Source organism: Sinocyclocheilus rhinocerous, unplaced genomic scaffold (assembly GCF_001515625.1).
Source record: "Sinocyclocheilus rhinocerous isolate Xijiao unplaced genomic scaffold, SAMN03320098_v1.1 scaffold2035, whole genome shotgun sequence".
NCBI lineage: Eukaryota > Metazoa > Chordata > Actinopteri > Cypriniformes > Cyprinidae > Sinocyclocheilus > Sinocyclocheilus rhinocerous.
The window spans coordinates 26,055-42,664 of NW_015639511.1; the positions used below are offsets into that span (position 1 = coordinate 26,055).

A 16,610-nucleotide genomic window follows, 5' to 3' on the forward strand; every position below is an offset into this window, starting at 1 on the left:
GGTCAGAACAGAATCCGACAAGCATGTCAGAGCAATCTCCTCAGTGCCTATATCTCCGACTTCCCTTTTACTGCTGCCCTGCTCCGTGTCTCACCGCGCATCAGGTCCCAGAGGGCAAAAAGATGTGGAAACACAACAAAAGTCAACAAACACAACCCTAGCTGGCTGATACACCTGTCACAAAACCATTCTGCCTCCTGTGATTCTTCATCGCGAGCAAAACAAGTTTTAGCTACCTAATCTGATTTCCCAAATAAACGCTCTGAATAATTTTGAAGCTTTTCTCGCCTTTCTGTTCGTTTCAAGCAAACAATACACACGAATCCTAAAGGAAAAGTAGGTCACCGGAAGGTTATTTTTAGAGCCTAACGCACACTCCTTATAAATGGGCAACCGCAGATGTGGAGTTTCTGTACGAGACATCAGCCGAATGTATCAGGCGAACATACAGAGAGTCGAGATTTTCAATTTACCGGCGAGTCGAGTTAGCTATTAATTTGTTCGCGCATGAGCAGCTCCATTTCCTCTCTGGAGACTCGTTCAGTCTTTGCTCTTGTAAATTCTGCCATGTAAATAGCAAATCCGCCATGGCGCGAGCACAACTGGCTTTTAAAGAGAATGGGAGATGAGACTCTGATTGGTTTATTGCACGTTATGCCCAAAACTCATTAAGAGAATAGGGACAACCCTTTTAGACGGTCGCCGTGATTTTGCCAAGTAAGACATGTTCCTGGATCAGCATCTTTTGTTGATCCTGGATCAACATCACTGTCCAAAAATATAGACTAAACCCAATCCCTACCCCTAAACCTAACCCTACCCATAATTTATTCCTAAAATCAGTGGGAAATGATAGCTGATTAACAAGGGTGTAGAAGCACCTAACCCTGATCGTAAGCCTAAAACAGATATTTCCTGAAAAGTTTCCTGTCGTTAAACTAGCAAAAGTGGATTAGGACACGCCCTAAGTTCGCCTGCACCTTGAGCTTTAGACCATGCGCTAATATCGTTAAAATAGGGCCCCTAAAGTCAATGGCACCAGTACCATGGGCGCAAAACATGCATACAATCTGCTTAGTACACACACACAGGGACGCGCAGCAGCACACAAACGTGCCAAATCTTAAAAATGAAAGGATTACAATGTAAAAGATTATTATTGTGTACACTTTAACCTCGCGCATGAGCAGATCCATTTCCTCTCTGGAGACACGTTCAGTCTTTGCTTTTTCCGCCATGTAAATAGCGAATCCGCCATAGTGCAAGTGCAACTGGCTTTTAAAAGGAATGGGAAATGAGACACTGATTGGTTTATTGCACGTTACGCCCAAAACACACCCATGGCTCATTAAGAGAATAGGTACAACCCTTTTGGACCATGCACCTGCCGTACTGACCTTTTTTCCTTTGTTAAACTATCAAAAGTGGATTCGGAGACGCTCTAAGTGCACTTGCGCCATGCGCTTCAGACCATGTGCTTAAATCGTTAAAATAGGGCCCAATGTCTATCCTAGGTGAGAGGATCACTTTGTTATACAGAGAAGCCCATCCAGTCATCCAGCACACTGCAACCCCTCAGTTACATACTCCAGCTCTCCAAACACATAAGAAGCCCAGGCCCAGTGGAGCGGAATGCAAGTGGGCAACCAGGCTGAAAATATACTGTAATCCTATAGGCATTGCGTGAAAAAAAAAAAAAAAGCCCCCGCCGTTAACTCCAGAAATGCCACCGAGTTAGCCTTATTCGAGACATTTGGAGAAATTCTTGGACTGCTGAGCATTTACATTTCCCATTTGGTGCTCTTCCAAATGTATTGTGTCTGTGCTGACTTCCTCAAGTTTTGGGGAAATTAATGTTTGACTTTAATAAAGGAGAACATTGTTCTTTTCACCATTATTTACACACAGATCAGATCACCTCAGATGAAGCGTGCACGCAGAAACCTGGTTATTTGCATGTCGTTCATGCGCACCGTGAACAGCAGGTGCAGGTATGTTTGTAGTTTGCCATCGCCGCCAGTTGTGCGCGCACATCGACGGAGTTTAACAGCAAGACAAGTGCAGAGGTGTATGGGACCATCTGGACATAGAAAGAGGGTCAGTACACTCAGATAACCGCAGGGTAAATAAACATCTCACGGCAGATCACCCGTGAATGAAAGAGAAGTCGTTTATGAAAGAAACTTCCCCAAAAAACACGGTTGTTAATTACTCTGCACCTCGAAACTCATTGGTTTACACCACCTGACTAGCAAGAGGGATTTTCTTTTGTTTGTTTGTTTACTCCAGGCCAAAAAAGGTCAAGTGGAGAGATACTATGTGGGCCAGCCGGAGTGAAATGAGGCAGAAATGCAAAACCTTAAGACGGATTAGAGCAGATCCGATCAAAGTTTTTGGACTTCTTGAAAGGGTCAAAATGTCACTTCGTCACCCAGCGCTGACCTCAAAACAGGCCGGGGTTACAGCAATGATGTGGTTCAAACAAATCAGATGTGCCATGCAACACAGCTTTCTTTTCTTGGGACAGAAGCTGCCCCGATTATTCAGCACAAGGTGTATAGCCTCAAAGGTCAAACCAGGCCTATATATGATATTAAATCAGTTTTGAGTTTGTATCGGATCAGCAATTGGAGAATGAATTTTTTCTGCCTCATCAAAGCTTATTTTCATCATTGGATATTTTTAAGGGCAGGGATTAATCATCATGAGGGATTTTCATTAGGAATGTAAAGATATGTGCTTCGTGGATAGATTTGTTTGACCCATGTCCCCTACAGCAGAGTCCATTCCAAACTTCTAATAGTAATCAGAAAAGATCAGCTCAGCGGAGACCTGATCCATTCAGGTCAATGAGAGTCAACAGTATATTAGTAGCAGCAGCACTGTATGTCTCAGAGGCAGCTCCAGCTCTCTCTCCAGTGTCTGTGGTGTGCCATCATATCAAACTTGTGAGAACACTGCTACCTTGTGCCCAATGCAAGAACTGCTCTCAGATCTGCTTCCTATTTAATTCTTGTAATGTGTGTTAGAATTGAGACCAGCTGCAGTTTTCTGACACTGCAAGTATTTGTCTTTGATAAGTGCTGGCATACAGGGGTTTTGACTGGAGGTCAGGGTTTAGAAAATAAAAAAAATTAAAAATAAAAAGCACGAAGCCTGAGTGCTATTCGCCACTGATGTTTTCAGTCTCTATCTGTGGAAATGATGAGAGAGAAAAAGTATGTCAGGGTTTTCTATTCTTTAGCGGCATAAATAGTAACAGATGGTTCTTTTAACAGCTTGATGCCTTAAAAGGAGGTTCAGTTCTGATGTGTAATATTCTAATTAATTCCTATTCGTCCTTTGCTATTTATCCTAAACAAATCATTCCACTTAAGTTATAATGCAATGATTCTACAACACTTTGCAATCATTTTAAATCACTTATTAATCTTGGTTAATGTTAATTTCTATATATGAATACATTTTTTTAATATTTTTATTTTACTGTATTTTGAATGAATTTGACTTGCCTGGTCAAGTCAGGTCACATTTATTTTTAAAGCACTTTATGCAATATTGTTTGTTTCAAAGCAGCTTCACATTAATAAACAGGAAAATAACAGTGTTGATGTTGTAAAATTATTAAATGATGAACAAATTCAATTTCAGCTGTAAAACTACTCTACAGAAGGTATTAGTGTCCTTATTCAGCTCATGTTGTCAGTGTCAGTAAAAGCTGTTTCAGTTTAGTTCGATATTTGCATCAGTGTTGCAGAGTTTATCAATTATGAAACAAGTTCAATTCAGCTATATAGCAGCTCTACAAAAGGCAATCGTGTCATAATTCAGCTCAGTTCAGTGTTTATTCATTTCAGTCGATGTTGCAAAGTGTCATTATCCAGCTTGGCTCAGATTTTGTTCTCATCTGACAAGTTAAATTGCTAAAATTACTAAATATTAATTTTCTTTTAGTTCCCGACTGAGTAAGCCAAAGGCAACAATGAACAATGAAAATTACTTAAAATTTAAAAAACATTAACATTAACTTAGATGATTGAATGCTGATTAATTGTTGTTTTTTATTTTAAAGTGTCACCACCAGTGATTCATATTGTAAAGATTTGTTGTTCATTTGCAATCATTTGTCACAGTCTGTCACAGTACAGCAGACTAAGTGCCGTCACATCAGCTTGTGCAACATTGTTTACCTTCCTGGACATACTGGCTGACTCTGAGGAGCTGCTGTCAGGAGAAGAGCTGTCAGCAGTCATTTGGAAGAGGTCTCTATGGACTCTCTGGTCAAATGTTCTGGCCCTCTATGTACAGGGATACTGTACTGCTGTGCGCAGTCGCTTGTCTGCTCCTTACTTGTCTTCCGCTCTAGTGTTGATGTGATACAGTCAAGTGGAATACAGATGGATGAGCATGAAACCATACCCTCCAGACATATCAGGGCAAGGCCAAGGTGCTGAAGAGGCAGGTTACTGCACGGTCAGAGCGCTGGGAGAAGTGATGATATGGGTGAGAGTGTTACTAGCATAGCATTGAGTTTTTCAGAAGTTTAATCTAGATGCAGTTTTGCTCCTCTATACTCAATTCCAATGTCTTCTCTTTTGAACACATAGGCCTAAACACCAACCTAACATAAGCAATATAATATAATATAGAACAAGGATGAGATCATTTTTTACATTTTATGTTATATAAATTAACATTAAGGCTGACATACTGTACTTGATGTACTATAATTACTATAATATACTATAATTAATTACTATAATTAATTATAGTATGTTACTATAATATATAACATATAATTAATTATAATAATGTAAATGTCCATTGAGTGTTGAGAAAAGTTATATAATTTATATGAATGCTTTATCAATATAATATTAATATGCTTTAAGGAAAAAAATTTAAATTGATTTAATTAGATTTATTAGACAGAAAGGTAGTGAAATACATTCAATTCATCAAGGATAGCACAATAAAGTTTAAAAACAATTCCATCGTGGTCCTTGATGTTATTCAAAATGTAATTAATAATCAAAATATTATTAATAATAATTGTTGTTGTTGTTGTTGTTTATTTTAAATATTTAATGTCATTTCTCATGCTCACCAAGGCTGCATTTATTTGATAAAAAATACAATTCAATTCAAGTTTATTTGTACAGCGCTTTTCACGATACAAATCATTGCAAAGCAACTTTACAGCAAATTGAGTTTCTACAATATTTAGTGGTAGCTTATCAGTGGTGACTGTCAGTTAATAAACATATGGCAGAAATGTACGGAAAAATCAATTAAAGACGTAATCAAACAGACGATGAACACTATTAACAGCAATTATTATATGATGCAATCAAACTTATAGCAAAATGTGGTAGTTCTGCATGTTGTTTCAGGGTTGGCATCATCTGAGGTCCTCTGAGGGGTTGCCATCATCTCTTCTCAGGTGTTCTGGATCCAGACTGAAGCTTGTGTAAATCCTAGTGGCAAAAACAGAGAAACATATGGAAACTGTAATTGTGAAATTATTACAATTTTAAAGAATTGTTTTCTGTTTCAATATATTTTAAAATGTGAAGGCAACGCTGAATTTTCACCAGCCATTACTCCAGTGGCACACGATGCTTCAGAGATCATTTTAATATGCTGATTTGGTGCTCAAGAAACATGTATTATTATTATATGTTGAAAGCAGTTTTTACTGTTTAAAAACACTACCATTCAAAAGGATTAAAGAAAAATAAATTAAAAGAAAAGAATGATCAAAGCTTATCAAAGAGTATGTTTCAAGATTTTTGTATGCTATATAAATAAAGCTGTACTTATGTACTTACTAATAGCACCCTATCCTGTGGAGGCAGTTAATGCTGAATCATTTTGAAATGTACTCTGAATTGGAAACCCATAAGCATGTCTGAAACAAAACAGCACCTCCTAAATCATAAGAACAGGCAGAGCAGGGTTTATGGGTAGAGCTGCATCAAAGAGGAAAAATGTGACATGCACGGCTAAAGACTAGAGGGACTGATTCCTGCGTTGCGCTTGGTGTTATTGCTGGATGTCATCCAGCTGAGTGATCAACTGCAAAGTTAATGAGGCCTCATAACTATATCTTTACACTCCTGCACAACATAACCAGTGGCAAGGGTCACTCTACCTCAGAAACCCGGTACGCACTCACACAAGCTTATAATCATCATATCAAACAAGAAATACAGCCACACAAATGCAAACAACGCACACTACCACCACACTAATGCATGGCCATGAATACACAGCGAGTTCAGCTCATTCTTGCTGGGTAAACACAGCTGTGGATGCCCTGGGGCGTTTAAGGTTGTACAGCATCTGCTGATCAGGCACACTGTCTTGAACTTCATTTAAGCTTCACTGGCATTTGGCCCAACAAAGATAAATGCAGTCGTATAATTGAATTACAGCGTCTCCGCCCGTACGGGGAAGACAGAAGATCGCCAATGCTTACGCTGTGCAACGAGGCATTTGAGCAAGCATTTGAACACATGGCATTTGCAGAGGTTTGTTATTGTCAAAACAGCAGTTGTGCACTGTGAACACGATATAATATACATTGGCACATATGTGAATGCACATATAGGGGTCATGTGATCATGCAAATGTATTTTTTGACAGTTAAAGAGCCACATGAGGAAGGGCTTGTTTCCTGCTCTGAAAATCCATGAACTCATTTGTCTTTTTCTCATGCGGTGTTCTGGTTATTTTGACCCAAAGAGGATTTTCTTGTTCCCAAAATTGCTAGTTACTGTTATTGGATTGGACTAAAATCTAGTGACTTTCCCCCAAGATTGGATAAATTTTGTACTTTTTAGTTTTTTTGCCCCCCACCTTGTAACAAATTTTGGTGTTTTCGGTTCAAAATGACCGGCCAACAAAACATTGCTTAGACATTTCTTGTTACGCTATATTACCAAATCTTTGATTAAGTATTTTTATAAAATTGTTTTATTTTAGTTATCAGAGGTTTTATTCATTCATTCATTCATTCATTTAAAAGAAATACAAAGCCTGTGCTAACTGAAAGAAAACAACTTAACGAAAGATTTACAAGAATATTTTTTCCAGGAACACCAAATGAACGATTTTCAGCACAGCACAAGGGATACACACAGCTTTTATGTAAATAATGATGCTGCTATGGTGTGTAAACTGTAGGAAAATTAACAACTGTGTTGAGCAGATGGTAAAACATGGTCCAGTGTTTTTGTTAGAGGTTATTATTCAGCTGCACTGAGCCTGTTCATTTCAATTAAGCTGAATTTACGATGTTTGACAGTCCAGAATGAGACGTCACATTTCCTCAAGTTCCCTTTTGCGTTGTTTAAACCGCTGTCCTGCACTCGACCAAATAACTATAATTTATAATGGTTAATAAAGTCGTTTTATTCCTAGCTCCTGGGGAAATGTCATAGCTTTATAGGTAACCGAATCTTAGTGGATACACAATAGAATACAGTTAGGTTCCCAAAAGGGTTCAAATAACATGATATGATAAAGCAGAAGAAGATATGAGTGCCCTACATTTGTGACCCATAAGATCTTACAGGAATACAGTAAGGATGCACAAGATGCAGTTTGATCTAAAGACCACAGACAATAGGCTATATTGCAAGAATGCTCCTTCAGTTTTCTTCCTAGAAAGCCATAGCCTACTATATTAGTTGTGCCGACACAATATTTAGTTTGCAAGCTAATAAGAGTTCGTGACAAAGCAATTTGGGCTTGAGCTGAATGCAAAAGCTGCTCTGCGGCGGCTGCTGAGTGTTACTTAGAATAGATTATGCATCTGAAAATAGAATTTTATTGTATCATGCCGGGTTGTGAAAACATTACAAAGTGTCTCTCTCACATGCACGCAGTTAATAATGCTTTTGAAGGGGAATTGTTACTGCGCAGATTTCTGTTTCTTTAAAAAAAAAAAAAAAAAAAATCTCATCGAGCAGCTAGGTTGAATAGCTTTCTCTAACAGGCCAGTTAAAGTGCGGCGTGTGGCCACGAAGCGTGTCGCGTCAAAAGCGATTAGCAGAAATGGAAAATGACACCTGAATGGTGAAGCCTTTTGATGCATTGTAGACGGCTCTAATGCTCGAGAAAGCAAACCCCAAACATCCCACTCAAATAATTGTTTGTCTGAATATTTGAGGGCTTCGATCGGCTGCTTGAATTGGTATTTTTGGGAGGACGCGTCTAAGGTGGAACATAAGCGTAAAACAGGAGTAAACTGCACAATGTATCTGTGGCCAGTAGGCCTATGTGTAAAAAGCATGCGGGACCAATTTTTCCCGTGTCCCTCTCTGCCAGAAGATTAAGCGTAAGTGTGAAATCCTAAATGCTGTCGAGAAAAATACAGTTGCCAGTTGTCTCATTGTGTAGCGGGATAAATGTGGGTGGCTTGGGCTATTTGAATTGATGTCAAAGATGGGAAAGAAAAATAACCACAGTCTTATTGGTTATTCAGGGTGACCAGAATTAGATATTGAGATTAAGAGATTTATGAACTAATTTGTTCTACTTAAAAGTATTGTTACTTATTGTTGGAACAGCATGTAGGCTATTTCCTATAGCCTACATACTCTAGCGAGGGAGTTGTTGTGGTCTAGAGAGGTTTCGTTTTCTGTTCAACGCCCATCTTCACATCACGGAATACCACGGAAGCAGGAAATAGGCATGTTCTGGTGCACCTGACGCGGAGTCAAATCGTCTTGTTAAAACATAGCACGTTGATTTAATTCTTGCAGCCAGTGGTAAGATATACATTTCCTGTCAGCATTTTAATACGTTTAACTATTATAGCAACTACAAAAGTTTAAAATATGTATTAAATATTTTATTGTTGCAGGCTAGGGATGGGAATTGTAAGTAGGGCTACGGGTTGGACTTACTGGGTTTAATTGAGAATCCGCTTGACATGCTGTAATAACGATTCTTTTAGTACGCCTACTATCAGCAGCCTGTTGCCAAACGATGATATCGCTGCAACAGAACATAAGAAATCCGAAATAAATGTAATATCTACCATTTTGGCCAAAGATTTGCGTAAATGAACATTTTAATGACTTTCCACAGCATGACAGCATCACACAGTTCTTGGTTTAGGCCTATTTAGGTTCTCAGTGAAACCTCACCAATTGATTCATTCGTGTTTTGATTCATTAAAAACAATTGGCTCATAAAAATAATTTGTTCGGATATTGAACTACGCTTGTTTATTCACTAAAAAGAACAGATTTAAACGATTCATTGTTTGGGAATCGGACTAGGCCTTACTCGTGCTGCTAGGGGCTGCAAGTTTCGTGCTGATTAGTGTAGAAACTTACGACACTTAAAAAAATGTTCCAATTTATTTATATATTGTTTATACTATATGGGTGTTTTCAGCATAATTTCACTCAGAGCTTTGCAAACGATCTAATCTATTTAGGTCACTATGTCAGAGAAAGATGAAGAGACATTCAAGTCTGTGGACTTGGAGCAGCAAACCGAAAAGTCTCCGGAACCAGACATCAATCCTCAAGAATCTCCAAGTGAAACAGAAACAGATAAACCCAGCACACCTTCTACAGAAGCCAAGGCAGAAAGCACCCCCTCTACACATACTTCAGCAGCCAAAGTTAAATGGACATCATCTGCGGAACAGTTTAAACTGAAGAGATTTTTTGTCCTCAGGGTAATGTCTTTAGCCTATTTGAACTCTCACTGAAGCCTCATTTTTCTGGGTTGACCACAAATTGGTGTTCCACTGTGTTAGTAATCATTTCTGACACAATCTACGTTTCTTTTGTATGTTGACAAACCATGGTTGCTCTGTGGTACAATATAATGCTGATGACAACACCTTTTGTAAATATGAATATCCTCAATCACGTTAAGCAAACAATGACAGTCCGAATACTTTACTTGTCCAGTGCTGCCTGCTAATATTCAGTCAAACATATATTTTTTACCTGAAGAGATCACCAAAGGCCGTTTTCATGTTTTCTATTTCCTCAGTCTACCTGAGGTCATTTGATTAACAAATAGTGTCTGTTGGCCAGCTCAAATACCAAATTTTGCTTTATGAAAGTGGTGAAAAGGCATTACTTATGCCTTAAAACCATCAAACTTGCATTGGCAACCAATGCTTACAACTATTTTTCACATTTGCAATACAATTGCATTTTTATGACCAAGCACTATAATGTATTATTACTTGTATTGCAATCATTAACATCTCTTGCTCTAATTTCTGGTGTAGCACAACACTAACCAATTAATAGTTAGAATAATTTCAGTAAAATTGACCAAAGAAGGTCACTTGAAATGACAATCTGTAATTTGTAGGAACTTTATGGTAGACATCTAGAATTAATTAAATATGTGCTTAACATTTAGGTTTTAATCCTTTTCAAAGCTTTTTTCATATGGACCACTTTGACCATGTTTGCATGCACAAGAACATTACGACATGCTAATAATTGGTCAGTGTCAAGCATACCGTTTTGAAAGGAATTTTTACTGTACAAACACTGAAAGAAAGAGTTTTGGCATTCTCCACTTCTCCAATGATTTACTGAAAAATTTAAAGTCATATGGCTCCAGAAAGAAAAAAAAAAGATATTGAGTGAGTACATTGTAAAAACCATCTTCCAAACCTTGTTTTTGCTTTACCCTTAGTCACTTTGGTAATTATTTATATTTTAAAATTGTCAGGACGGATTTCTGAGGAAACTGCATACTTTCATCATTCGTCCATGCTTGTTAATGCCATATCTGTAAATAAAGGGAACAAAAAGTTCAGGCTACTATTATGTGCAGTGGAAGTAGATTGAAGCAAAAACAACTGAACCTTAAACTCAAAAGAGTTTGCAAGTAAAAATGGAAAGTAACAGTACCCATAATAAAACATGAATCAACATAGTTTGCAAAGGATCACATTTGCTGTGCACTGACTAGGTTCACAAAACATTATTTATGTTGATAATAGTAACAAATTACGAAAACAATGTTTCTCCGCAAGAGAAACTTGTTGTCTTATAATTTAACCAGTAAAAGGCTAAATGCTACATAGTGTAGCTTTAAGGAACACAGAACAAGTTTAGTTTGTCATTCCATAAAATCAGTAGATGATCTAGCATTTTGCACTATAGCACCCTCTAGTGGGGTCTATCTCCACTAGACCCTAATGCACAGATGCCACTGATTTTAATATGTCTTGATGCAGATGAATTGTTGTGTTTTGTCATTTTAGCCTGGAACACTGGACCATGGCATTGAGGATGCTAAAGCTCTGGTGAATCCCACAGAAGATGGTGCTGTCCAGAGTGTCTGGCTCATGGCTGAGTAAGTTTTTTTTTCTTTCTGTAAGAGAACACATTATAGTTAAAGTATGTACAGACTGTTCTGCAAATATGCATCGTTCACATGGAGTAAGCAAATTACATTCAGGTCTTTTGTCACATAGCTCTCATTCCAGGATGCAATCCATTATCTCACTCCGTGTTCTGTAAATAAGTAAAATGTTCAGGAAATATTTAAAGCGAAATAAGCAGGCAGCAGAATAGAGCTGCTAGAAGACATTTTGCTAAATGTGCTGGCAGGTGTCAACTTCTATCTGTCTCTGCGCAGGCTTTCAGGAAACAGTTTATAAATGTCTTGCTATATGATAATTAATAATATAATATTTTCCATGTTCTGGACTCGTACTCAATTCCTGAGCAGTTCTGTGGTTTGAGATTAGGCTTGAAACAAAAGATGAAGCTCATGCAATTCATGCATTTTGACTGCTATAAATTTCTTATGGAAGACATTGTAGGAAATAGCTTTTTGCTGTCAAAACAAAGACACCTGAAAGGCTTAATATATAGGTTAGTTGCATTAAAGTAGCTTTAAATAATCTCATATGCCACATTTGTTCATTATCAAACATTCATATAGCTTGCCCTGTGCATGTCCTCGCATATTGTGCATAATTTAAAATCAATGTGGAATATGCTTTTATAAAAATCTACAGTACCATGTAAAAGTTTGAATTAAAACAGATGTAAATCACTGTTGCATATTCATAATATATGAAGCAACACATTTTCTGCACATTCTTAATTGATGTAATAAAAAGATACAAAATTATCATTGAGTTTAACCACAGACCCTTGTATGTAAACAGTCATCCAACTCTTTGAAAATCTAGTTTAATCTAGCAGGAAAGGAAAAGTGCCTGTTAGTGTGTGTGCGTGTCTATGTGGTGTTTTTGTGGTCTTTCACACCTACTGCATGTCCCCAGGCCCACATACCCAGTCTGGTAAATATTCAAGGTAAATATTCAGTTTGCCTAGTCATAAGTTTCTTAACAAGTGAAAATTACCTAAATTAAACACCAGAATGCATAAAGGCCCTGTAATGTACTAAGATTCCCATGTGCTATTTCTGTCACTGTCCAAATCTGATGTGAGAAAGCGAAATCTTCAGAAGCTCTCCATAAATTAACTTCTCACTGGCCAGTTGAGGTGAAAGCACTGACAAAAATAAAACGTAACTTTTAAAAAGTGGCTTATCCATCAGTTATTCATTTTCTGAACACACATCTTTGTTTTGACATGTCTTTGGGATCTAAAAATGCAGGCATGATCATTTGAACAAGTATACCAAAGGCAATTGTTGAAATTTTGAAGCCTTTAGATTATGTAGGCGGCAGGCCTACATAATTTAGACCCACATCATGCTTATAGACGTTTTTTGCAAAAGAACTCAAAATAACTCGGCAGAGAATTCACAGCCACTGCAGCTAGCTATTGATTGATTGGTTGATTTTCAATAGAATAGCCTTTGTTATTGATCAAATCCACTGTGCATAAATTCTTTTAAAATTATTTCGCAAGCCAGGAGTTTTCAAACTGGGATCTGGCCCATGCTAGGAGGCCTGTGGAAAGTTTGAGAGAGAAGATAATTTGTATATATTTTTGTAAAAAAAAAAACTCTCTTCTTACTTGGCCCATAAGTTAAAGAATGCTTGCTTTTGTTATCCATTGGTTTTTAAAGACAGCATTCTACTTGAATTAATATTTACACTTCATTGTTCATTTAAATAAATTTGAATCAAAAATGTACTTTTGTACTTTTAACTGTACTCTAATATTGGGTAGAAAATATACGTACACTGATACACAATTTAGTACAAAGTAAATATTTTCTACATACTTGACAAGAGAAAGTTTGAAAAAGCCTGCTCTATGTTGCCATTTAGAATAACTGGAATAGAAACAATACTGCGGCAAGATTCATTTGTCTACATGTGCTAAACTAATCTGTCAAACTGTAAATTAACATATGTCCAACAACTTGTTTTAGAATCCTTCTGTGCTTGATCAGAGCTGTGGAAGAATTGTGAGTGACAGATTTGTGGGAATGTAGGCCAGTTCTTGTGTAGTAGCATTGATGTACTGTATGCAACACAGCAGAGGTCTGCAGTCTGGCCCAGTAGGGGACCCTTGCTAACATGTTCCAGAGAATTAAACTAGTTTTGATTAAAGATGCTGTTAACGATATTAACCACTCTGGAACTCCTGCCAGACCACAAACATACCATTGTACCGTTGAGATTTTTGAAGCGGGAGAGCAGTGGCATATCATTTGAGTGTTGTCAAAGTAGTCAAAAGGAGTAGCAGAATTCTTGCACAACAAACTAACAACTGACAACTGCTTATGACGTTGAATATGTTGCTTGAATGATTGACCCGCTTCAACTACCAGGTGATATTTCAGAACATCTAATTCAGACATATATTACGAGAGCCATTCCATAAAAAAATTGCATAGAGCACTGCTAAAGATTTTTTTTTTTTTTTACAAAACTGTTATTGAATAGCATTCGTAAATATGCACAATATTATAGATTTCGGTCAGTATTGGATATATACAATAATTGTATATGCTCAATTCTAATATTTGTAAATTTAGATTAACCTTTACTTTTAAAATCTCAAAATGAAAATCTTTTTTTTTTTTTTTTGTACTGTGCATTATAATTTCACAGTGCAATTCACTTGTAGCATTTAAGACAACCATGATTTAGACTTTTCATTTATTTAGAAATGTATTACTTTTTTTCTGTCTATTTAGTTTTTCAGTTTTCATTTATCAGTTATTGGCCATAACATGAAAGTTAGTCAGTTATTATCAGGCTATAGAATTGGCCAGAGATTGATTGATTGATTGATTGATTGATTGGTCGATCGATCTGCACTGTGTACAAGGCTATGGTTCTGACATTGGCCAGAATTGTTTTTTATTGTGCATCTTTACAACTATTACCAATATTTTAATACTCTCTCCATTTTCCTGTTACTGTGTAGAGTTGATCATTGGAACAATGAGAAAGAGCGATTGGTGCTCGTCACAGAGAACACCCTCCTCATCTTCAAATATGACTTTGTCATGCTTAACTGTGAGCAGATTCAGAAGATTCCACTCAACTATATCGACCGCATCTGCCATGGTACCTTCTGCTTTCCACCACGTTCCCTCCTGACGTGAGTAGCTCCCATTCTCTCATCAGCATCAATTCATTCACTGTCGAAAAAGCCACATCTCACTACTGCAACAAAAAAAGTCTCTGAACGTTCTTAATTTGCCTGCACTTCCTCATCTTTTACCCCACACATCTGATATTCACAGTGTTTGCTCAACTGTGAACATCAGAACCAAAAACAGAAGCACAAAAAATTGTCTACGCTACACTGATTGCTTTTGTGCCACCTGTTGCCACGTGTAACGAAGGCCTGTGCATTCAAGAACTCTCAGAACTTATTTTTCTATGAAACTTCTTCCACACAGTTCTGCAAATCAGCTACAAATTCCTCTCCACTTTTTGCATGTCATGCTTAATTGCATGATAAGTGTAAAGTTTGGGGAGATATACAGCACGTAGATGACAGCCTGGATGGGCTTGTCGAGGATGAGAGATAGACTCATGTTCTGCTTCAGTAACAACATTGTGTTTCTGAGAACCATATGTAAACACAGGGAAATAATAATAGCTGTTAATAATATTATTCTGTTAATAATAGCTGGACACCTGGTTGAAAATAGCATATTTTATTTGCTGTTGAAAGATATATCAATAGAAGATACACTATCGCTCAAAGGTTTGGGGTCAGTAAGATTTGTTTTAAGCAAACTTTTATTCAGTAAGAATGCATTGAAATTACATGTACATTGTTATAAATAAAAATCAAATACATTGCTGTTCTTTTGAACTTTGTATTCATCAAAGAACTAAAAATAATGCAGCACAAATTTAATTTTAAGCAAAAATTGAAGAAGTACAGTATTGATAATAAGAAATGTTTCTTCAGCACTAAATCCACATATTTGAATGATTTCTGATGGATCATGTGACACTGAGGACTAGAGTAATGTCATGACAGGAACAGTTATTTTAATTGTAATAATATTTCACAATGCTACTGTTTGCTGTATTTTTGATCAAATAAATGCAGCACTTGTGAGTGTACTGTAACAGACTTGCCATTAAAACAGTCTTAAAGACCCTAAACTTTTGAATTATATTATATTATATTATATTATATTATATTATATTATATTATTTTGTTGTAAGCCAGGCTCATTGGAAAGTTGTGCCTGTGGCGAAATTTCTGCATGATATTACGCTGCTTCTTGCACATTTTGCAATATGTTTAAAGTGAATTGTCCAGGGAGTGGCACTAAAAAACAGCGTCAGTTTTATTTGAAACAGTTAAACATGTATCTAGCAGCATTATGTATGCTGGTTGTTGTTTGTCTCACAGCAGTTTGGAAATATAATGTCCGATGTGTGACCCAAAGTTTAATGATGTATTGTGTTTGAAAATATTGTACCACCTACACTAAGCCCTACCCTATACCAAACCAATAGTAGCCATGCCGGTTAGCTTGTTGTGATTCATGTTTCACGGGACTTCTTTCACTCAGCATTCTGCATCATATGTGCAGTGCTGCACCAGGTGAGCTATCAAGCAAGTTTACAACATTAGAAAAGCTGTACATATTGCGCTGGTTGCACATCAAAATGAATTCTAGGGCTGCCCCCTAATAGTTGACTAAACATTAGTCAGCGAAAAGAGGCTTTCTCGACTAAAATTGTATTAGTCAGTTAGTTGCAGAAAAAAAATATATTTTCGTGTTCATGACGGACTGATCATTAACGTCTGGTCCTTGAGGTAATTACAGTATATCAGGCAGGAAATCTTAACATTCGCTTATCATTCATCAACCTCAAATATGGCTTATCATTGAAACATGTAAGTAGTAGCAACTTTACATGGCCGCTTGCTCTAACGTTACCCTAGATAAATGTGCACTATTAGGAGATATCCATATGTTTGGATAACAAAAACTCTCTAATCCGTATGAAAGGTGCATTTCTCTCTGAAGGACGTACTACGGTCCTCGGAGATGTCGAGTCAGCATTGTCAGCTTCAACTTTGCAGCCAACACTGACTCAGAAAACACTAGTTTGTTAAAAAAATAATTAACATATGTGACCATGGACCACAAAACCAGTCATAAGGGTCAGTTTTTTTAAATTGAGATGTATACATCAT

The 16,610-nt window shown here is 37.1% G+C and overlaps 1 protein-coding gene across 2 annotated transcripts in view; it reads left to right on the plus strand.

The window, feature by feature from the left end:
• Window positions 1–8,275: 8,275 nt before the first annotated feature.
• Window positions 8,276–16,610, plus strand: part of LOC107751286 (tumor protein p63-regulated gene 1-like protein) — a 35,768-nt gene continuing 27,433 nt past the window's right edge. The window contains exons 1-4 of one of the 2 annotated variants that reach the window (XM_016566959.1): window positions 8,276–8,344; window positions 9,455–9,700; window positions 11,261–11,352; window positions 14,361–14,537. In XM_016566959.1, the coding sequence (XP_016422445.1) occupies window positions 8,285–8,344; window positions 9,455–9,700; window positions 11,261–11,352; window positions 14,361–14,537 (575 nt within the window). In that variant the 5' untranslated portion in view covers window positions 8,276–8,284. Of the gene's footprint in view, window positions 8,345–8,652; window positions 8,778–9,454; window positions 9,701–11,260; window positions 11,353–14,360; window positions 14,538–16,610 lie in introns of those variants that run through there. The other variant, XM_016566960.1, reaches the window with a different exon arrangement.